General features: G+C 40.5%; 1 protein-coding gene across 1 annotated transcript in view; it reads right to left on the bottom strand.

Moving 5' to 3' along the window:
- LOC132394159 (prolow-density lipoprotein receptor-related protein 1-like) overlaps positions 1-22112 on the bottom strand; it is a 68311-nt gene extending 46199 nt beyond the window's left edge. Inside the window, exons 1-14 of the mRNA XM_059969962.1 lie at positions 21973-22112; positions 20594-20713; positions 14828-14950; positions 13821-13943; positions 12017-12385; positions 11243-11365; positions 11042-11155; positions 4454-4573; positions 4238-4363; positions 3125-3296; positions 2470-2694; positions 1539-1657; positions 1326-1465; positions 154-295 (exon numbers count right to left, since the gene is read on the bottom strand). Of these exons, the coding sequence (XP_059825945.1) occupies positions 154-295; positions 1326-1465; positions 1539-1657; positions 2470-2694; positions 3125-3296; positions 4238-4363; positions 4454-4573; positions 11042-11155; positions 11243-11365; positions 12017-12385; positions 13821-13943; positions 14828-14950; positions 20594-20713; positions 21973-22036 (2080 nt within the window). The 5' untranslated portion in view covers positions 22037-22112. The remainder of the gene's footprint in view (positions 1-153; positions 296-1325; positions 1466-1538; positions 1658-2469; positions 2695-3124; positions 3297-4237; positions 4364-4453; positions 4574-11041; positions 11156-11242; positions 11366-12016; positions 12386-13820; positions 13944-14827; positions 14951-20593; positions 20714-21972) is intronic.
- Positions 22113-23846: the final 1734 nt, after the last annotated feature.

The raw sequence follows: 23846 nt of genomic DNA, 5'->3' as shown, positions 1-23846 counted from the left end.
TATTAGAAATGTTTGACAAGGGCACATGACAAGGAAGCAGTCATTCAACCATCTGAAAACTATACTGTAAAAATGCTAAAATTGACACTTTGAGGCCAAAACCAAACTTTACTGCTACCTCAAGGACAACTCAGTAGTTCAGAGACCACTTACCAAAAGGCTGGATTAATTCATGATAAATTACGAGATCCTGAAATTTCTGAAGATTAGAAGCTAGAGCCTGAAGATCTGCTCCCGTGAATTTGTTGGCTCCATAAATTGTTTCAGTGTCTCTATTGGACCAGAAGACACGATCCTGGAAAAAGTAAATGTAGTTATAGTATTCACATGTAATCATTGGAAAAGTAGATTTCTCTTGTTTAATGTACTATAGAATACCCACCATAAAGGCTGCTCACATTTAAAAATGCTTTGAAGTTTACGGTTACTTTGTGTAAGCTTCAAATTGTGCATATATAAACCTAGTCTTGAGTTTAAATTTAGGCACTTTATGTTAAATGGTAATGAAATTGTTTCTACATTGGAAACCTGTGGTGGGGGTTTATGCACACTGGAATGGTTGAAACATTTTTATGCTACCTGAGCGAATGGGAAAAAAAATCTCAAGTGAAAAAACAAGGGCATTTTATCTAAAGTGTCTCTCTCCACAGACCTGCTAAATGTTTCTGGTGCTTATTTCTTAAACAACAAAAAAAAACAAAAGTCCATGGCCAGAATTATGAAATTTGTCCACATTAATGGAAACAGATATGGCAAACTCATCAATTCCAACAAGCAGTTAAAACAGTGAAAATGAGGAGATTAAAACAACATTCTATCTAAGGTTTATAGGTGGAGAGGCAGACAAAATTTGAGTAAAGTTCATCCCCTCCACCAGAATTTGATGTGCAACGTGGTCAAATTTATATTGCTATTAGATTCAGACTTGTTTACTCCAAATTATCAAGTACACTTAAGAGCAATTCAGAACATCTTAATTCAAAAGAGCAAAATTGAACTCAAATTTGGGTACATTTATTCAAAACTGTTGGTCAAAAGTGGTTTTACATAGAACATTACAGGACAATTCAGCCCGTTTGGTTCACAATGTTGTGCCACCCCAAGTTTTAAGAATTTTAATTCCTTCATTTACCATGCTAGTGGCATGAAGCTAAAAATAAAATCAGTGACTAATTGGCAGCTTCAGTTTAGATAAATATTTGTATACGAAGGGATGCATTAATGTACACGCAGGGTACACTGCAATTTTGTAAACAACTCTAGATGTTAAATCCAAAAGTCAGTTTTTGGCAATTAATAGTAGTCAATAGCTAAAACAACCTTACCTCAAATACTGCAACGCTGCAAGGCCAAGAAAGGTAACTTTGTGAAGAAAGCACAGTTCTTCTATCCTGTCCATTCAGGCCTACACTGGACAGTGTATGCAACTTTGAGTCAACCCAATAAAGGTAATTTTTCACAGTGTCTGGGGAAGAATTTAGATTGTAAATCCAAGCTCAATTCAACGCACAGATGATGCTTTTGAGGAGTTACCTTACCAAGTGCAATGCCACTTGGTCTCTGAATCTCCGTATCAACCAGGACCTTGCGATCAACACCATTCATTCCTGCTTTCTCTATCTTTGCCGGTTCACCCCAATCAGACCAGTAAATATATCTAAAGAATTAAAATTGAGCTTATGAACAGACCAAAACAATCAAATTCAACAGTAGACTGAAAAAGCTTAATGACAAAGATAAATCAATATGCAATTGACTAAAAATTGATTTGGATTTCATAATTGAAGTTAGCCCAACTATAAATCATCAGGTGCTGCTTTGAACAAGTTTCACAGAAAACATAATTCACATCTACCATTTAAATCCCTGCCCTGATATATTTTATGAAATGTTCCTGTGACTGACCTCCCCGCTCTTCCTTCTGTCCACTGCCAGCAACCCTCACACTATTCTATTTCAAGTGACATGCACAAAACGCTGGTGGAACGCAGAAGGTCCGGCAGCATCTATAGGAAGAAGTACAGTCGATGTTTCAAGCCGAGACCCTTAACGGCCCGAAACGTCGACTGTACCTCTCCCTATAGATGCTGCCTGGCCTGCTGTGTTCCACCAGCATTTTGTGTGTTGCTTGAATTTCCAGCATCTGCAGATCTCCTTGAGTTTTCTGTTTCAAGAGGCTGTGTTTATGTGACCATTCAGTTAAGCTCCTGGAGCTGAATGCTGCAATCATTTCTAAGCAGTTAATGCTTAATATTCAGTGCTTTCTTTTCTAAAATAGGAAAGCTTCCTTCCCTTAGGAGTTTTGCTCACAGTTGTACTACCAGACACTTGAGAATTCAAGAGCAAGTCAGTTTAATCAAGTTAGATTATTTAAAATACCATATGCAGCTTTAAAAGTTAGACTGCAAATTATGCTGCATTATTGTATTATGCATGACAAAGCTTCCTGCAAGTCATTAACAGAGATACCCTGATAACGGATCAACTGCTATAGAGGCCGGTTTTGTCATGTTGTTGTCAAAAAGGGTCTTCCTCTTAGATCCATCCATTGTAGCCACAGATATTGTTTTAGCACCACGATCAGTCCAGTACACGTGCTTGTAGATCCAATCCACTGCAATTCCTGACGGAATGCTCAAATTCTTAACAAGCAAAGAGTAACCTGGAGCACTTCTGTATTTGTTCAAGGACATGCTGTTAAAAAGCAAAAGGTGATTGTCTGAATCAAGTTTCCCATGTCCACTGTTGCCAAGAGCAAACAAAATGCAAATTTGTGATGTCAGAAAGAACAATTAACTCACAATGTAAGGTGTACTATTGCAATACAAGCCAGTGTCACATAAATTGCTGCTAGCAGGAGATATACAATAGAGCCTTTCCAGTTCAGTTAAGGAAAATATTGATCAACTAGATTCTTCAGGCAAGTGATTGACTTTACACATGTAATTCACAAGGAACTAGTGCAGTTTTGGTTAGAAAGTAACTTGCTCAGCATTTGATGTTAAGTGTAGTTTGCACTGAAGTTTAATCAAAAATAGAACTATCAGCTGAAGGAATGATAAACTTTTAAAAACAACAACATTGATATTACATTTCACAAGCATTCTAAAATAAATGTGCATACCTAAAGATTGCCTGATGCATCAAGTCAGCCCAAAAAATTTTCTCCTCTGCAACATCAACATCCAGTGCTACAGCATTTCTGAGTCGCATGGCCACCTGGGTGTACTCAAGGCGATGTAGCCCGAGCTTCCGAATATCATGCTGATTTGTAAAGAGTAAGTAGGGCTCTTTGCCTGAAGAAGAATATTCCAGTCTAATTCCACCACCTTCGGCACTTATGCAAATATATTAAGCAGTTAAAAAGATACAAAAAGTGCTTATCAAAACCTCTGTGGCCCATGACATCGATTCAGCCACAAATTGCATTAGAAGAGCATTAAAAGGTTAATGGGAAGCTGCCAAATCTTGGCAACAGGATGTAGCAAAGTGATGCGGTTAGTCATTGTCTAATTAAGTACATTGTCCCCTACCATTTATTCATGGGTTAAAAGAAAAGTCATGCAGCTCCTCAGAATAAACTGTGACACAAGCCCTTGGCTATTTCTCCACACCCTCATAGTCTGGAAAGCAGTGAGCAAAGGTTTTGTCACCACTATAGTCCACTAGGGGGTATGATGTTCCGGACACGGGAAGGGCCTCCCAGGGCTGCTCTCAGGGACGCAGACACCACATACTGCAGGAAGATTACCAGCTTGGGGAAAACACTCTGTCGGGATTGAGATGTCGACAGAGAAATGCTGCTGACTGGCACATTCCCCGCTGCAGGAGTACATGTTGAGGGACACACTGAAGCTGGGTGCATCTACCTCAAGGGCTTGGTGAGGGGGTGGTGGGGAAGGACCGCAGTTTAGGGTTCTTCTGCTGCTGGGCAGTGAGGGGCTGGATCGGGTGAGAAAGCCCCTGAATTAGTGTCTTACCACAGCGGAACAGTACTATTCGTTTTAAAGGACTGTAATAGACTACTTAACACATTTTCTATGAACGCAAGCAAGGCTTTGCATGGTTTATTTTTGTAAATAAATTACCAATACAGTTTTTGATTAAAAAACCATATCATTCTATTTAAGTTCTTGTATTAAAAAGCAATCTTGCCTTATTGCCACCATTTTGCTTTTAAAACACTACCCAAAAACTTCCACATCATTGGTCATTTAACAGAATTGCACAAACGTACCTACAGCCTTGCACCCTCCATTGGTCAGATCCAGATGATACCCCTTGTGACATTCACATTTATAGCTTCCTTTTAAGTTGATGCAGATTTGGCTACAAGTTGCTGTGTTTAAGCATTCATTGATATCTGTGAAAGAGAGCAGGATGCATCCCCATCTAACTACATTAACAGGACAGAAAATACGTTACAAACAAGGATTCGACTAGCAACACTCACCATCACAGGTCCTCTCATCAACTAATTGAAAACCAGCAGGGCAGTCACATTCATAATCAATGGGAAGATCCCGGCAAATGTGAGAGCAACCACCATTGTTCACCAAGCATTCATTTAGTCCTATGGAAAGAGGTGAATACAGGGTAGAGGATGGAAGGAAGATCCAGGTTTCCCAAAACACTTCATGCAATAGTAATTATGTGTGGCGCGTGGTTAGGGTGTTCGACTAGCGACCTGAAGGTCGTGAGTTCGAACCCAGCTGAGGCGGCGTGTGTGTCTTGGAGCTTAACCACACAATGCTCCAGTCCACCCAGCTGAAAATGGGTACCGGCAATAAAATGCTGGGGGGGTCAACCTCGCGTCTGATCCGGGGGCCGGAGGGGGAGTTTCGTACTCTCACACCACAGAAACCAGCATAAGCACCGGCCTGATGAGCCACAAAGGCTCATGACAGACTTTGAATAGTAATTACACAAGTAATGATTTCTTACACAATTAGTCAATTTGAACGTTTAATATCAGAATCTTCATTGATAGAATACCAGGAATCAAATCAACTGATTACGCCAATCGTTTCAAGCTCCTTTAGATTTTCTTGTAATTCACAATTAACAATTCCCTACACACACCTCCAGGGACGCAGGCACATTGGCAGAGGATTTAAATTAATTCAGTGTTGAGATCAAACTGAAAAAGTGTTGATAGAATTATGTAACCTGTTAAAATGGTCCTCCCTCAATATATTCATGGTATTTCTCTTTCAGACCAACATGTAATTGCATTCTTTACATTATTGGCCAGAAGGGCTATTTTGTTGAACTGGAAAGATGCTTCTGCTCCTACTCTGATACAATGGTTCTCTCAGGAGATACTTTGACTTAGTTTGGAGAAAATCAGAAGTTGAACTTTTGATCCTCGATCTGATTTTGAGAAAAGGTGGGGTTCTATCATCTGCACGCTACTATCATCTGATTTGAGTTAATTAATACGGTTTCCTTCCGATTTTTGTTTAAATGGATTTGAGTTGGTGGATTGATATTTTTCTTCTGTGGAAGCTTGTATGATGTATAGCTCCAGGGTTGTGCTCCCAATGGGTTTTTTTTCCATTTTATTTTACATTAGTAGAGTTTTTTTTCTTAGTTAGTAGGGGTTCTTTGTTTTCTTTCTTTCAAAAAATATTCTTAATATTTTATTTTTCTTATTATTGATATATTGTTTAGCTTATTAATCAGTTATTTGCTAATTTAATTCTTCATTGTACATAATGACATATTGACTTGATTACCTTAATGTATTTTTTTACTCTTCAATAATAATTAATAAAGAAGATTTTAAAAATGAAAAATGCTCCATGTTGGATTGGATGCTTAGCATCCCCAATTCAAATTCCTTTCTTCTGGGAGGAATAGAAACACAGAAATCTACAGTGCATTACAGGCCCTTCGGCCCATAATGTTGTGCAGACCATGTAACCTACTCAAGAAACTGCCTAAAATTTTCCTACCTCATAGCCCTCTATTTTTCTAAGCTCCATGTGACTATCTAAGAGTCTCTTAAAAGGCCCTATTGTATCCGCCTCTACCACCTTCACTGGCAGTGCATTCTACACAGTCACCAACAAACGTGCAACAGTTTGGATTGAGTAAAAAAAAATTGATGAAGGAACAAACAATATCAAAAATGGGTACTGCATTTGCTAAATGAGGCAGCTTTAGCAGTAACAATTTTCTTCAAATGGAAATCTTTAAATAGAATTCTGTTCAAGATGGAAAAAAAAAGTATTCCAGCTTCTCTGAAGGATCTTAAAAAGCAAACACGAGGAAATCTGCAGATGCTGGAAATTCAAGCAACACACACAAAATGCTGGTGGGATGCAGCAGGCCAGGTAGCATCTATAAGGAGAAGTACTGTCGACGTTTCGGGCCAAGATCATTCATCAGGACGAAGGGTGTCAGCCCGAAACGTCGACAGTGCTTCTTCCTGTAGATGCTACCTGGCCTGCTGTGTTCCACCAGCATTTTGTGTGTGTTCTCTGAAGGATGACACTTTCTGAAAGGAGGGAAGGCGAGATCAAAGTGAAAAGTGGACAGAAAATAAACCAAGTTGTCAAGTGGAGGATATCAGAACATCTTGAAGGAGTTAACTATTGCAACTGACAAGGCCTGTAAAGTTTGACTGCTTGTTCAGAATGACAGGCAGCATTTTAGAGGATTTACTAATTTGATGTTGGCAATATGCATTCAAGTTGGCCTGATTGCAATTGACAATATTATCATAGAAGGCTTGATTAGATGCCCATTTAACTGCTATCAAATCAACCTAAAGTTAAAATTCAAGTCTTAAAAAGGCAGCATCCATCATTAACGACCGCCATCACCCAGGTCATGTCCTCTTCTCATTGCTACCATCAATGAGGTACAGGAGCCTAAAGACACACTCAACATATCAGGAACAGCTTTATCCCCTCCTCTACCATCAGATTTCTTAATGGACAATGAACACATGTACACCTCTCTTTTTTTTGCATTGTATAATATTTCTTATTATAATTTACAGTTTTTTAAAAAAATTAGGTATTTTAATGCATTGCTCTGCAAAGCAAATTTCACAAACTGTGTCATATTAAAACCTGATTCCAAAAAAAGATAAATAAATTTACAGCATTCAAATGCCATTGCTCCATACAGATTTAATATGCACATTTAAACAATGTCTCATTTCAACTTTGAGGCTTAGAGCTCAGATGAATGGAAATGAGGCACAAAAACAAACATCAAATGGAAATTGACAATCCCACTCTCAAATTTGCTGGGGCAGATTGGTTTGAATTGGGCATTACCTTACGCAAGTTCCAGTTATGGCAGGGAGCAATGGAGGGAGCGTAGCAACGAGGGCCACAGAGAGCCACATGTAGAGTTACAGTGATGACAGACTTCTGTAGATTCAGGCTAGCCGAGCAACAGCCTGACATAGTTGTACTGACAGAATCATACCAGTTAACATTCCAGACTCCATCACCGTTCCTGGGTATGTACTGTCTCACTGGCAGGGCAGACCTCGCAGAGGTGGTGGCATAATGGTATGTAGTAGAGAGGGAGTTGCCCTGGTAACTCGCAACATTGACTCTGGACACCATGAAGTCTCATGGCGCCAGATTAAGAATGGGCAAGGAAACCTCCTGCTGATTACCACATACCGTCCTCCCTCAGCTGATGAATCAGTACTTCTCCATGTTGAGCAGAACTTGGAGGAGACATCGAGGATGGCAAGGGCACAGAATGTACTCTGGTTGAGGGAATTTCGACATCCATCACCAAGAGTGGCTTGGTAGTACCACCACAAAGTCCTACTGGACAGTGCTACTGGACTGGGACTACAGCAGGTCATGAAGGAAACACCAAAAGAGAAAAACACACTTGACCTCACTCACCAACCCGCCTGCCGCAGAAGCATTTGTCCATGACAGCACTGGTAGGAGTGAACATCACAGAGTATTGTGGAGACTAAATCCCGTCTCCACATTGAAGAAACCCTCCACTGTGTTGTGTGGCACTACCACCGTGCTAAATGGGATAGACTTTGAACAGATCTAGCAGCCTAAGACTGGGCGTCTACGAGGCGCTGTGGGCCATCAGCAACAGCAGAAATGTACTCAACTACAATCTGTAACCTCATGGCCTGGCACATCCCCCACTCTAACATTACCACCAAGCCAGGTGATCAACCCTGGTTCAATGAAGAGTGCAGGGGGACATGCCAAGAACAACACCAGGCATATCTCATTGTATGAGGCATTACCCTGTTGAAGCCACAGTACAGGACTACTTCCATGACAAGCACCCCAAGCAGCAAGTAATAGAGCTAAGTGCCTCCACAACCAACGGATCAGGCCTAAGCTCTGTAGTCCTGCCACATCCAGCTGTAATGGTGGTGGACAATCAAACAACTCATTGAAGGAGGCGGCTCCACAAATATTCCCATCTTCAATGATAAAGGAGCCCAGCACACCTGTGTAAAAGATAAAGCTTAGGCATTTGCAACAACCTTCAGTCAGAAGTGTCGAGTAGTTGGTCCAGCTTGGCTTCCTCCAGAAGTCCCCAGCATCCCAGATGTCAGTATGCAGCCAATCTGATTCACTCCACGTGATATCAAGAAACGGCTGAAAGCACTGGACACTGCGAAGGTTATGGGCCCAGACAAAATCTCAGCAATAGTCCTGAAGACTTGTGCTCCAGAACTAGCCATGCCATCAGCCAAACTGTTCCAGTACAGCTACAACACCGGCATCTACCCGGAAATGTGGAAAATTGCCCAGGTAAGTCCTATGCATAAGAAACAGGAGAAGTTCAACCCAGCCAATTACCCCCCTGTCAGCCTACTCTCAATCATCAGCAAAGTAATGGAAGGGATCATCTACTGTGCAATCACGCAGCACCTACTCGGCAATAACCTGCTTACAGATGTCCACTATGGGTTCTGTCAAGGCCACTCAGCTCCTGACCTCATCATCTCCTTGGTCCAAACATGGACAGAGAGCTAAATACCAGAGATGAGGTGAGAGCGATAGCCCTCGACATCAAGGCAGTATTTGGCAGAGTATGGCATCAAGCTGCCCTAGCTAAAGTGGAGTCAATAGGATTCAGGGGGAAAACCCTCCGCTGGTTAGAATCATACCCGACACAAAGAAACATAGTTTTGGAGGTCAGGAGTCAATCATCTCAACCTCAGGACATCACTACAGGAGTTCCTCAGAGAAGTGTCCTAGGACCAACCATCTTCAGCTGTTCAACAATGACTTTCCTTCCATCAGAAGGTCAGAAGTGGGGATGTTCGCAGATGACTGCACAATGTTCTGCATCATTTGTGACTCCTCAGATTGTGAGCAGTTCATACCCAAATGCAGCAGGACCTGGACAATATCCAGGCTTGGGCTGGATAAGTAGCAGATAACGTTGGAGTCACGCAAGTGCCAGGCAATGACCATCTCCAACAAGACAGGCTCTAACCATCATCCCCTGACATTGAGAGGCAACACTATAACTGAGGCCCCTACTATCAACATTCCAGGGGTTACAATTGACAGGAAACTGAACTGGTCTAGCCATATAAACACCATGGCTTCCAGAGCAGGTCAAAGGCTAGGAGTCCCACAGGGTGTAACTCACCCCCTGACTCCCCAAAGCCTGTCCACCATCTACAAGGCTCAGGTCAGGAGTGAAATGGAATACTTGCCACTCACCCGGATGAGTGCAGCTCCATCAACACTCAAGAAGATTGACACCATCCAGTACAAGGCAGCTCACTTGATTAGTACCCATTCCACAAGCATCCAATTCCTCCACCATCAACTATCAGTTGCAGCAGTGTGTATGATCTACAAGATGCACTGCAACAAGACTAAATTCCTAAGGCAGTACCTTCCAGATCCACGACCATTACCATCCAGAAGAACGGGAACAGCAGATATCTGGGAACACCACCACTTGGAAATCCCCCTTCAAGTCGCTTACTATCCTGACTTTGAAACATATAGTCGTTCCTTCATTGTCGCTAGGTCAAAAATCATGGAATTTCCTCCCTAACAGCAGTACCTATACCTCAGGGACTGCAGTGGTTCAATGCAGCTCAACACCTCCTTCTCAAGGGCAACTAGGGATGGGAAATAAAAGCTGGCGACACCCACATCCAGCAAATGAATAAATAAAAAAGGTTATAGAAGAGTATTTTTTTTGCAGAAGAATTTAACCCGAGATTCAGACCAAAGCTGACAAGTTGGTTAATAAGTACATACATTTTTTTAAAATTAAAAAGGCAAATTGCAACAGCAAATCTAAATTGTTTAGCAAGTTGTATCTGCATGTCACTTTTAGATGTGTCAAATTATGGGCATGGGAAGGCCTCTGCGGTCAGACTTGAAAAGTAGACTTTAAGCAAAAAAACTAGGTCTTGCTTTAAAAGAAAACCAAGGATTAGAATTTAAAAAAATTATCCAGTGGTTGAAGTGGGCTCAGATTTAATGAAACAGGAGTAAAGCACGTACAAAGTAAGAATTTCACTGCACTAGTTTGTTTGGGTGAAGAATGCAGATTGAACAAAGTTTTCAAGATTTAAGAATGGAAAAACATTGTAGGGAAGAAAAAAGTTGCCAATAGAGTTGGTCTAGAGCTGCTGCAGTCAATGGGTCTGTATCACTTTGCTATTCTAGTCCCTCAACAGACGAAATCCAAACTTTGCTTGCTCTTAATGAAACTGGTATTCAATAAAACAGATATACAGATCCTGTGTGAGGCATTGGTCTTTTAGAACATGCAAATACAATGTTTACAATACCAAGTCATTTGGTGTTTTACAGTAGTACTTTCTTGGGCGTGTCAGCATTAGGGTGCACCAAGAAAGAATAATTCTTAAAATACTGCTACTTTCTCTTCCACAACCTCATCCTTTCCAAGAGTATATTCTTGGATTCAAGACAGTCAGATTCCCAATACAGTCCATAGTCTAACTTCCTTTAAACAATACTGGTTATACAGCCACAAAAGTAGAGAAGATGTCAACGATTGTTCCTGCAAGGCTGAAAGATCTACTTACGACATTCAAAGGGCTCATCACTCCCATCTCTACAGTCCCATTTGTGGTTACAGACTTTACTTATAGCAATGCATTCTCCACTTCGACATTTGAACTCAGGAGGAGTGGTGCAGTCTAAAGTTAAAGACAAACATCTAAGTTTATATCCAATACATTGGATATAATGCATGAGCTGATGCATTTTAAAAACTATGCACCTACCATTCTGGCAGTGGTTTTCATCAGTAGCATCAGAGCAGTCTGCAAATCCATCACATTTTTTCGTTTGCGGGATACAACTGCCATCACCACATCTGAAATGATCTGGTCTACATGTTGAAGGAGCTAAATCAAATCAAATTGTTAATCTATGGAAATAGCAATCAAATACAACTCTTGCTATTATCCATTTGTGTTGGAAATGAAAATTTTGTTGTGTTGTTCTGTCCTCCAACAGATTATATCAGTAATATAACTATATAACAATTACAGCACGGAAACAGGCCATCTCGGCCCTTCTAGTCCGTGCCGACACTTACTCTCACCTAGTCCCACTGACCTGCACTCAGACCATAACCCTCCATTCCTTTCCTGTCCATATACCTATCCAAATTTACTTTAAATGTCAATACTGAACTTACTTCTATCACTTCTACTGGAAGCTCATTCCACACAGGGAATATTGTAATTATATTCCAAAAAACAAACCGTTGCACTAGAGTCAGAACTAAAGAATAATTTCATCTTAAAAAAGTGCATTTAATGCAAGACAGATATGAAATATAATCCAAATACTTATTGATAAGTAAACTGATGGCTAAACCTAGGAAAAATCCATTTCAATTATTAACATATTCATCCTTCAGCACAATTTTAAAGAAAATCATTCCAATGGTAGAACAAGTGTCAATGTGACACTCAGACTTGTCCAGAAAACTAAATTCAGATATCTACTAGCCAACTCCACTCCAGCAAGTCTGGTTCAATGTTACTTACCACAATTCAGTTCATCACTTCCATCTTCACAGTCACGATTTCCATCACAGTGCCAGTGATGACTGATGCATTCACCAGACACACAGAAGAACTCATTAGCAGAGCAGGTTGCGTGAGGAGCGGCACGCCCACATTGTTCTGGAGATTCATCAGATTGGTCAGCGCAGTCAACGTTGTTGTCGCAAACCCACCTCAGAGAAATGCATTCAGAACTATCGCACCGGAACTCATGACGGCCGCAGGATTGGGAAACACAGCCTTTTTCATCACTTCCATCACCACAGTCATCTTGGCCATTGCAGATAAATACCCTGGAAATGCATCTACCACTGGTGCAAGTAAATTCGACTGTACTGCAATTAAAGGAGCCTGAAAAGAAAAGGTCTCCTATTAGAACCGGCTTAGCATTCATAACTTTGCAAAAGCAATCATTTCTTGGCTACTGTAGTCTGTATTACTGTAGTATACAAACTGCTTGATTTTGTAATGTTTTTAACATGCTAGGCATAAAACAACCACAGTCTGGAATTTCTACTCGACAGGATCTTGGAGAGTAGAAATGAGCAAATACACCTCATTACCATATAGTGAGGCCTCTGAAAATCAAACCCTACTTCCCTGTAGCAAGAGATGGAAAACAGGCAAGGCCGGCCAACTAGGCTTTGCTGAAGTTGTCTAGGCCAATCCCCTGTACAGAGGATGCAATGGATTGCAGAAATGTTGATAAACTCTAATCATACGATGGAGATGGGAGATCATTGAAGGCTTATGCTCCACTTGGGAGCTAAGGGCCCAAGTAAGTATGACAGATAGATACGTTATTGATCCCAAAGGAAATGACAGTATCATAGTAGCATTGCAAGTGCATAGATAGACAAATATTAGTAGAGAAGTAGGAAAGAATAAAAAAAAACAGGTTACCTCAAAGAGTCATCACTTCTCCGGCTATTGGTCGACTCGTTATAGAGCCTAATGGCCGAGGGTAAGAATGGCCTCATATAGCACTCTTTGGAGCAGCACAATTGTTTTAGTCTATTACTAAAAGTGTTCCTCTGTTCAGCCAAGGTGGCACGCAGAGAGTGAGAAACATTGTCCAGAATTGCCAGTATTTTCTGTAGAGTCCTTTGTTCTTTCACAGCCCCCAGTGTGCCCAGTTTGACTCCTATAACAAAGCCAGCCTTTCTAATCAGTTTATTGAGCTGGTAGGTATCACCCATGTTGATGCCACTGCCCCAGCACACCACTGCATAGAAAAATGTATTGGTGTTTTCAAACTGGTAGAGCATGTGAAGGAGAGGCCAGCATTCTCCAAAGGACCTCATTCTCCTCAGGAAGAGGAGGAGACTATGACCCTTCTTGTTCACAGCCTCTGTGTTGGTGCTCCACTCAAGTCTGTCATCCAGATGCACTCCCAGGTACTTGTAGGTCCTCACCACATCCACGTCCTCACCATCAATAGTAACAGGGAGCAATGCAGGCTTATATAATTAGAATTCCTCTGGCATTCATTTTCACCCACCCCTCTTCTCAAAAGCAAAGCTAAAAAGACAACACTGGTAAGGATTCCACAGCTATACCAAGGTTTGTGGAAGTATGTTAGAAGTGTGTTTGCAAGCATGCTTCTAGGGTGCAGGAACATTTTAATGTTCCTTGATTTGCAACAGTGCAGTATTCTGTGAGCTACGAGTTCAATAATGCTAATTTACTACCTCTGTCCTCTCCAACACGAGAATAAATTTGATTTTAAATACATTTTGCCCAATGAGTCTTTAGAGTTAGCCTGGCTGGCTTGTTAAAAACATACCACAGTTCTCTTCATCACTGCCATTCTCACAGTCCTTTCCTCCATCACACTTCCAGGCAGCAGGAATACACTGAAAAGTGCCAGGGCCACAACGAATTTCATTCGGATTACATGTTTTCATGTCTGAGGTGGGGGTGGGGGTGGGAGAAACAACATAAGTTATTCAGACAATCTGCTGTATGTCAGAAACATCCCATACACGAGACTTAAGCATCTTCATAGAAATTAATGGATGGGCAGTTGTTGATCAAGCCCAATATATTATTGGACTTTGGCTACTAGAGGAGTTTGTTTCCACTTTCTCAAGCCACCAAGACCAACTCTGAGATGAAACAGAATGATGGAGACATCTGCCTCCAATAATGGGGCACAAGTATTGAAAATGGTGCAGGATTTTTGAAAAGTTGAATCTTTGTTACAATTGCACAGGGCACTGGGGAAGCATGGCACTGTATACAAATTTGGAAAGGGGTCTAAAAGAAAACAAGATTAGTAGTATTGGAGGCAGTGCAAAAGAAATTTACCTCCCCAAATCTTAGGATGCAAGGATTGATCTGTCAGCAGGATATGTGGTTAGGTCTATAGTTGTTGGAAAAGAACAAATGGCAATCTTAATGAAGTACTCAAAATTCTGAGTGGGCATAACTGGGTAAATGTTAAAACGTTTTCACTTATGGGAGGGTCTCAAATGAAGGGACGGCTTTGAGATAAGGTGCCAGTCTTTTAAATAGAGTTTTTAGAAGTTTCTTGCAAAGGAGAGCAAATATCTGAATTCTTTACTTTAGCAAGTTGGAGGGTAGATGATTAAGTTTTTCAGATGATTAGATCATCTGAAAAACCAAACAGGAGAATTTAGGGCTATGAGAATTTGGCACAGAATGGCCAAGTCCCATGGTAGATTAGCCGAAATTGCAATGAAACAGCTGGGGAGGCATGAGGCTACAGGTGAGCTGCTCCTGTACAAGATGATTGAGAAAGCTTCCGTTTTGGCCAAACATTATACTCACGACAGACTTCTGGACTTTCATCTGAGCCATCGTCACAGTCAGGTGCACCATCACATTTCCATTTACTGGGCAAACAATGTCCACTGTGACATACAAAGTCAGAAACGGCACACGTAGTCTGAACTGTGTCAAATAATTTATAGACACCATTAAAACAGCAAGCCTGAATTATCCTGTGACACTAATTATTTCTCCACACAATGATCCCAATCTACATTCTAAGACTCAACTCATTAATGAACTGCCAACAATACATTTATAGGTCAATCTAATTTGCAAATTTTGCATTCCAATCATTTCTAATTACATCAAGATTTCAGATCCAAGTCTTAAAACCGAGAATGCAAGTGAAACACTCAGCGAATAATACCAGAGGCAGAAGGACTATAAGCTCAATTGTTCTTGTTTAAGTGGTGGCCAAGCATAAATATTATTAGTATTTTTAAATTATTTGGTAATGGGATGGGGGAATTGATGAGAGGGAGAGAAAAAATAAAATCAGTCAAGAAACAATGACCAGTAACCTGAAGTATACTTAGCACAAGAACTAGACAATGTAAGTAGATATGCAACAAACGAGGTGGCATCTGTGGAGGGCGATCAACAGTCAATGTTTCAGGCCAAGACCCTTCATGCCCTGATGACTTGCCAAGTTCCTCCAGCACTTTATGTGTGTTGCTCAAGATTTCCAGCATCTGCTGAATCTCTTGTGTTTACAATTTAAGTAGGTCGTTGGCACAATTCAATTGCAGTTTTAAATGGCAGAAACTAATTTTCCCAACACATCCCAGAAATCAAGATATAATTAACTATGAACCAATTATGAAAGTCAAGGCATGGATATGAGCTTAAGGACCTCTTTTGGGTTATACAGTTCCATGATCATTAGTACACAGAGCCTGCAGTGTGGCAATTAAGATAAAGCAACCAGTAATTATTCAGTGTGTTTATAGAGTCAGCAAAGATAGGCCATTCAGCCCAACCAGTCCATGATGAATGGGTGCCACTCAAATAGTCCTAATTTCCTGCATTTTGCCCACATTGCTCCAAGCCTTGTCCCTCCTGTACCTAACCAAATGTGCTTTTTAAAGTGCTACCATTGTACCTGCCTCAACCACTTTCTCTGGCAGTTCATTCCATATACTCACCGCCCTCTGAATAGAAAATGTTGCCCCTTAGGTCTCTTTTAAGTCTTTTTCCTCAAGTTTATACACCCTAGAGAGGAAAGACCAAAATCTGGAGAAAACAATTTCTCCACTCACTTTGTGTACACCACTCAATGTTAAACACTGAAAGATTGCCCCTCATTTTCTTATGTTCCAAGAAATACAGACCTACCCTGGCCAATCACAAGCCTCTAATCCCAGTAACATCCTCAAATCCATCCTGCACTCTTTACAGTTAACTACATCTTTCCTTTAACTGGGTGACCAAAACAGCACTCTGAGTTCAAACTCATCAGTGACTTATGCAAATGAACCTAAATGTTCTTACCCCTGTACTTCATGTCCTTACTGATAAAGGCCAATGTGCTAACCATCTTTTTCACCACACTAGTTACAGGCAATGCCACTTACAATGTATAATGTACTTGCCCTTCTTAATATCCTACCATTCATAGTACAAGTCTTAGGCTAGTTTTACTTTCCAAAACAAACAACACATTTATCTGCACTGAAATCCAAATCCTTGGTTCATTTCCCTTTCAGACTACGATTCCCCCTGATCTATGATGCTCTTCTAACCATCTACAGCTTCTAACTTTGCACAATTTGCAGACTTGCAGATTTGTGCATTTGCATCACAGATATTGAATAACAAATGTCCCAACGCTGAGTCTTGTGACGTACCACTAGTCACCAGCCTCCATTCTGAGAGACAACCTTCACCCACCACACTCTGCTTCCCATCCATGGCAACGTATTCCACAGATTCACCATCCTCTGGCTATAGAAAATCCCCCCAAATTCTGATCTAAAGGGACACTCTTCTATTCTGAGGCAGTACCCTCTGGTCCTAGAATCCCCCACTAGAGGAAACATCCTGTCCACTTGCACTCCAGATAGAACTTTTAATATTTGAAATTCTTCTAAAACTCCAGTGAGTCTGGACAAATCCCCAGGAATGCCATCTCTAAGCACTGCTGTTGCATCTCCCTTAACACAAAAGAAAGTGTAGTTGTTTTTTCTCTCTGTGTGTTGTTTGTTACATAGTTCAGTCTAGTTTTTGTACCGTGTCATGTAACACCATGGTCCTGAGAAACATTGTCTCATTTTTACTATGTACTGTACATAGCAGTTATGGTCGAAATGACAATAAATGTGACCTGACTTGAAAACATCTCCTGCTCAACTTCTGTAACACCTGTAGCATCTGTATCCTAGAACACGAAGCTACCAGTCTTGCCATTCTCTCAGCTATTTCCTGCTATTATATACATACAACACTCCAGACCCAGAGTTAAAACTAAATCTGATTTTGTCCACCTTCATGTTAAGCCTCATGCATTGAAATAAACAGTTTAAATGAATATTCATTTCCTTCCGTTTACTGCACCCCCTAGCTGTCCTAATTACTAAACCTGCTCTTGATGGTTACTGCTTTATCTCATGACTGTGAGACCAACCCCAACGACAACCTGGTTTAAACCCACTCATGCAGCACTAGCAAATTTCCCTCTAAGAATATTGGTCCTTCTCTAGTTGAAGTATGCAGCAAGACTCTCCTGCAAAAGAGATCCAAAAATTCCTGAACCTTAATCCTTGAATAAGCACATTCACCTAGCCTATCATTCTACTTCTGACTTCACTATGGCATGGTACCAAGAGCAATCTGGAGATCGGGGTTCTGCTTCTAAACCTCTTGCCCAACTCCCTTTACTCACTCTGCAGGATCTCAGCCTGCACTATACCTATATCAATTGTTCCAATGTGCTCAGGAACTTCTGGCTATTTGAGTGCTCTGCAATAACTCAGACATCCTTGATACTGGCACCTGAGGAAAAAAAAGTATTGAAGTTGAATAACATGTTATTTTAGAATACAAAAGCAAGGAGATAACGCTGAGCCTTTATAAGACACTAGTTAGGTCGGACTTGGAGTACTCTCAACAGTTTTGGGCCTCCTATCTCAGAAGGGATGTAACACACACAAAACGCTGGTGGAATGTAGCATGCCAGGCAGCATCTATAGGGAGAAGCACTGTGCCAACCTCACTCTATCACCACAGTGTGTTCCAATTCCAACCTCAGTGCTTTTCCCTATAGATGCTGCCTGGCCTGCTGCCATCCACCAGCATTTTGCGTGCGTTGCTTGAATTTCCAGCATCTGCAGATTTCCTCGTGTTTGCTCAGAAAGGATGTGTTGTCATTAGAGAGAGTCCAGAGGAGGTTCATGAGGATGATTCCCAGAACGGAGGAGTTGACATATGAGAAGTGTTTGGCAGCTTTGGGCCCCTACTCACTGGAATTTAGAAGAATGCCGGGGGATCTCATTGAAACCTACCCAATGTTGAAAGGACGAGATAGGGTGGATGTGGAGAGAATGTTTCCAATGGTGTGAGTATCCAGAATTAGAGGGCACAGCTTCAAAATTGAAGACAACCCTTTAGAACAGAGGTAAGGAGGAATTTTTTTGTAGCTGGAAGTAGCATTCTGTGGAATGCTCTGCCACTGACTGCAGTGGAGGCCAAGTCCAGGGTATATCTAAGTTTAGCAAAAGTTTATCATTTTCTGATCAGTCAAGGCATCAAAGGATATGGCAAAAAGCAAGTGTATGGGGTTGGGTGGCTTCCAGCATCAGCTATGATGAAATGGCACAGCAGACTCAATGGGCTGAATGGCCTAATTCTGCTCCTACGGCTTATGGTCTTATGGACTCGTGACATGCTTTGGCCCCAGCTATTCACAAGTATTAGTAGCTTTGGATTAGCTACCAAAACATTGCTACTTTTCAGAGTTTCCACTTGCCTGCTACCCTTCTGGAAATTTGTGGCCAGCATGCTGCCCACACTTAGGATGAACTGCAGACATGTTAGTGCATAACATGTTGCTAGATGTGCTGCTGAAGAGATTGTGAACTCATTAGTAATGATCTTTCAAGAAGCTCTAGATTCTGGTATGGTTCCGGAGGACTGGAAAATTGCAAATACCATTCCACTCTTTAAGAGTGATGGAAGCAAAAGGCAGGGAATGATTGATCAGGTAGCTCAACTTCAGCACTTGGAAAGATGCTGGAGTCTATTATTAAGGATGAGGTCTTGGGGTACTTGGTAGCACATGATAAAATAGCCCAAAGCCAGCACTGTTTTGTGAAGGGGAAATCTTACCTGTCTGGAGTTTTTTGAGTAAATAATGGGCAGGCTAGGCAAAGGAGAGTCAGTGGATGTTGTTTACTTGGATTTTCAGAAGGCCCTGGACAAGGTACGAGGCTGCTTTAGAAGATAAGAGCCTATGGCATTATAGGGAAGATACTGGCATGGATAAAAGATTGGCCGACTGGCAGGAGATGAAAAGTTGGAATAAAGTGGGCCTTTGTTGGTTGGCTGCTGATGATTAGTGGCATTCTGAAGGGAGTTGTGTTGGGACGGCTCCTTCCCATGTTATATATCAATGATTTGGATTCAAGAATTGATGGCTTTGTGGCAAAGTTTGTGAACAACATGAAAAAAGGTGGAAGGACAGGTAGTATAGAGGAAGCAAGAAACATGCAGAAGGACTTTGATTAAGAGAATGGACAAAGACGTGGCAGATGGGATATAGGGCAGGGAAATGCATGTTCATGCACTTTGGTAGAAGGAATACAGGCATAGACTATTTCTAAATGGGTAGAAAATTCAGAAATCAGAGATGCAAAGGGACGGGAGTCCTTGTGGATGATTGTATGTTGAGTCGGTGGTAAGAAAGGCAAATGGTATGTTGGCATTCACATCAAGGCCTAGAATATAAAAACAAGGACATAATGCTGAGGCCTTATAAGGTATTGGTGAATCTGCACTTGGAGTATTATGCAGTTTTGGGGTCCTTATCCATGAAAGGACGTGTTGACGTTTGAGAGGCTCCACAGGAGGTTTACAAAAATAATCCCAGGAATGAAAGGGTTAATATATGAGTGGCATTTGATGGCTCTGGACCTGCATTCACTGGTGTTTAAACAAATAGGACAGATCTCATTGAAACCTACTGAATTTGAAAGGCCTACATAGAGTGGATGTGGAGAGGATGTTTCCCATATTGCATGTTCAGTACAGCATTGCGGGCTGAAAGGCCTGTAGGTTTTCTATGTTTCTATAGTAGGGTAAATCTAGGATCAGAGGACACAGCCTCAGATTAGAAAGATATCCTTTTAGAGCAGAGGTGAGGAGTTATTTCTATAGGCAGAAGATGTTGAATCTGTGGAATACATTGCCACCAACAGTTGTGGAAGCCAAGTCATCGGGTATAGAAGTTGATAGGTTCTTGATTAGTAAGGGCAGGAGAAGGCAGAAGAATGGGTTGAGAGGGATAATAAATTAGCCATGATGGGGTGGCAGAGCAGACTCAAAGAGTAGCCTCAATTCTGCTCCCATGTCTTATGGTCTTATACCAACATGTACATTGTCTTGGCCATTTACCCAGATCATTTACAAAGCTTATGATAAAGAAGCAACAATTCCAATTTTATTAAGGCACCTTTCAACCCCCCTACCATCACACTTCCCCTCTCCTACTTCCCCCAATTATGTTCAGGCATAATGATCTACAGAATGACCTAGCTACCAATTACTTACCACAACCACTTTCATCACTTCCATCAGTACAGTCATCGTCACCATCACATTTCCACAGCAATGGTACACAATGCCCATTCCTACACTGAAACTGCAATGGATTGCAGGAAATAGTTGACCCTTAAGTAAACACAAGCAAAACTGTTATGCAAACATATTTTGGATTTATTAGGCAAAGAATACTTTTGTTTTAAAACTGGATAACACCGACTAGTTTAACTAGAGATGAGACAACTTTTCCCCATACAAAAGGAATGTGCATGTCAAAAATGTGAAAAAATTTAAAGGGTTGTCTCATGAAATGACATTAAATTAAAGCAGCATTTGAGCCTGAACACCAGGCAGCTTCATGTTAGGGAAAATTTTCTTTCTATTGGATTTTTGACTTGTATGAAAGGGAGTTGAGAATTTTAAATTAGGATAAACATCTCAATAGCATAAGGTACTTCATTGGCAGCATCAGGCTGTTTAGCTGATCATAGGGTAGATTTGAACTTGAGTCTTCCAGTTCACACATGAGCACTAGAACTAAGGCAGATGAAACAGGATTGTCCTAGTTACTACAAAACTAGTAACACTGTTGTAGACTGGAGTTACATCAATAAGTTATCAACACCATCACAAGGAAAGACCCATTCAACTTCACCTTGGTGAGCAGAAAGGAGATTTTTATTTAAAAGTTCTCCTCTCAGCAAATGATGGAAATCTGCCATTCTGAACTCTATTGGAGATGACAAAAATCCAATAATCACACCCAATTTAGCCAGACTGAGCTGAAGCTGCTCCAGAAACTAGAGCGACCCAATAGCAAGTAACAAACAAACACAGGAATGCAAAAAGAAAACCTGGTAGCAATCCAAAACACCCAGCTTGTTCAGAAAGCACATGCAAGTATTAAAAGCATATAGCCCACACAGGGGAAAAAGAACGTAATTAGAAGCTTTTGACAGAATGAAACAGGAGATAAGTTGAATATCCCTTTGCAACTGATTTGCTTAGATGTTACCTTTACACCTCAGAGAATCTTTTCAGTATCAACGGGAATCCCTTGCAATGAAAAGTAGATGGCTTCAGTGCTAAATTGAATACTTAGAGGACACATGATCCAGATAATTTATATGCAGAGGAAAATTATTTAGGACCTGAACAGGGGAGGAAGAGATTTAGAAATGCAACAAAAGTCGTTTTAAATGGGCATCAAAAAATAAAGGGAACTTCAAACTTCCATGCCCCTTGCTTGGGTAGAGTAATATATCAAAACACTGCTGATTTCATCTTTTACCTCCTTACTTCCGAGAAAGCATACAAACTGTATTTCCCTTTAAGTAGGTCTTCCATACACTAATCCCTATTTCACGAAGTAGAAATAGGGTACTCACCGAACCTAGCTGCATTTAAATTCGTTGCTATGAGTAGCAACAAAATTAAACGAATTGGAATCATATCACTGCTTCAGTGAAAAAGCAGGAACCCAAAGTCCACCAGAAATAGCAACACTCCTTTTCTTTCACGACCCAACTGTACTGAAGTGGATAGATTCAACCATACAGGAAACGCTGCAGCGAGTTACAGTACTCTTATCCGCGTTTTCTCTATCACCCCCGAGCAACTGATTGGCTAATTAATTCCAACCCAATCACCTCATTAAACAAATCCCCACCTGCCACTGACTTCACATCGCCGACTGGAACTGAATTAATAATGACTGTAAATTTGACTGGTATTAATTCTTCTCCGAAAGATTCCTTGCTAATTACTTATTAGTACACGGTAAAAGAGTTTCGCAAAAGTGGTTTAACTCTGAAAGTACTAGTCCAGTTTTCCCACTTTTTTTTTTAACAACGCCAGGGAATTCTCACTTCGTCATGTGTTTCGGAAGCGATACAGTTAGTTGGAGCGGAGACGGTGGTCAGCTGCCGTTCATTCGACGCCGCATACCTCTGAATCAGAAAGATTTATCATACTTTAAAACAATACGGAAAATGTGTTAAAAATGTCCCGTCTTTCCGATAAAATATCAAACTGACTTTAACTACTCTCTTACATCCCTATACGCAATTTTATAGAAATGTTTTGAAGAAGAGCTGATCTGTTGCTCTTTTAACTGGCCACACTTGTCCCTCCGCCAATGTTACTAAAATAGATTATGACTGTTATGGGGATCCTGTGATACTCAAACTGACTGACACATTTCCAACACTAAAATAGTTATTTCTCCTTTACCGGTACTATAAAACAATAGAGGAAGTGAAATAAACAACATAACTGCAAGTATTTTAATATAGATAATTCTAACAAATATATAGGCTTCCAAGATGTTCAAAACTGAAAGGACTCAAATTTTCTCAAACATCTGTAGGTGTTCCTTGTGTTTGTGGAACTGTTTAGAATGAAGGTAACACATTTTAGAATTAAAACTTTTTATTTCTAATGGGTTAAAAATATAATTCAAAAGTTTAAACACTACTATGCATCTGATTAAAACCGTAAGTAGTGTGTTTAACTTCTGTATGTAATTATGTGTCATAAACAGATGGGTATAAAAGAATGTGATTGAAATGAATGATGAGTGGTGTACATTAGTAATAAGCCTAATAAAATAAAAGACAGCTAAAATACTGTGTTTGAATATGAACGTACAGAATGGCAACTAAAACATTTCAATTAAAGTGGATTATATTCACTTCTTTAGCAAGTCATATAAAAGCTAACAAGGTAAAGTTGTAGCAAAACAAATGCCATTCTTATTCCTGTATATGACAGATATAGGTTCTAATTTCACTTTGATAACTCTAATATGAAATAGTGAATGGATGTCTGATGCTGTTCTCTGCAGTCAGAAATAGGCAAATCTACTCCCAATATCTGTGTAATATGTGTAGGTGAAGATATGGAGACTGGACAAGAGTACATTACCTGTAAGCTAATTGTATAAATGATTAAGCGTTTTGCATTATCTCACTTACAGAGTTGAGAATTGCTTCTGAGAGCAAGTGCACTTGCTAATACTCCACCTGCTGATAAGACAGTTTGTTACAGTTCAATCTAGTTATAAAGAGGCTCATGAATTATAGTTCATTCTGCTTTTTTCTGTGCTAGGTTCATTTGTTTTACTACCACTTGCTTACAACACTTTCCTCTTAATATCACACCTGCCGAATTAAATAGATGTATTAAAACAAATTATGAGCTAGGCGGTACATTTTGGGAAACATTGTCTTTCCTCAATGGTAGGCTTTGGATACAACTTTAG

This window comes from Hypanus sabinus, chromosome 5 (genome assembly GCF_030144855.1).
Source record: "Hypanus sabinus isolate sHypSab1 chromosome 5, sHypSab1.hap1, whole genome shotgun sequence".
Classification (NCBI taxonomy): Eukaryota; Metazoa; Chordata; class Chondrichthyes; order Myliobatiformes; family Dasyatidae; genus Hypanus; species Hypanus sabinus.
The sequence above is the reverse complement of the archived record's forward strand: the minus strand, read 5'-3'. Positions and strand labels throughout refer to the sequence as shown.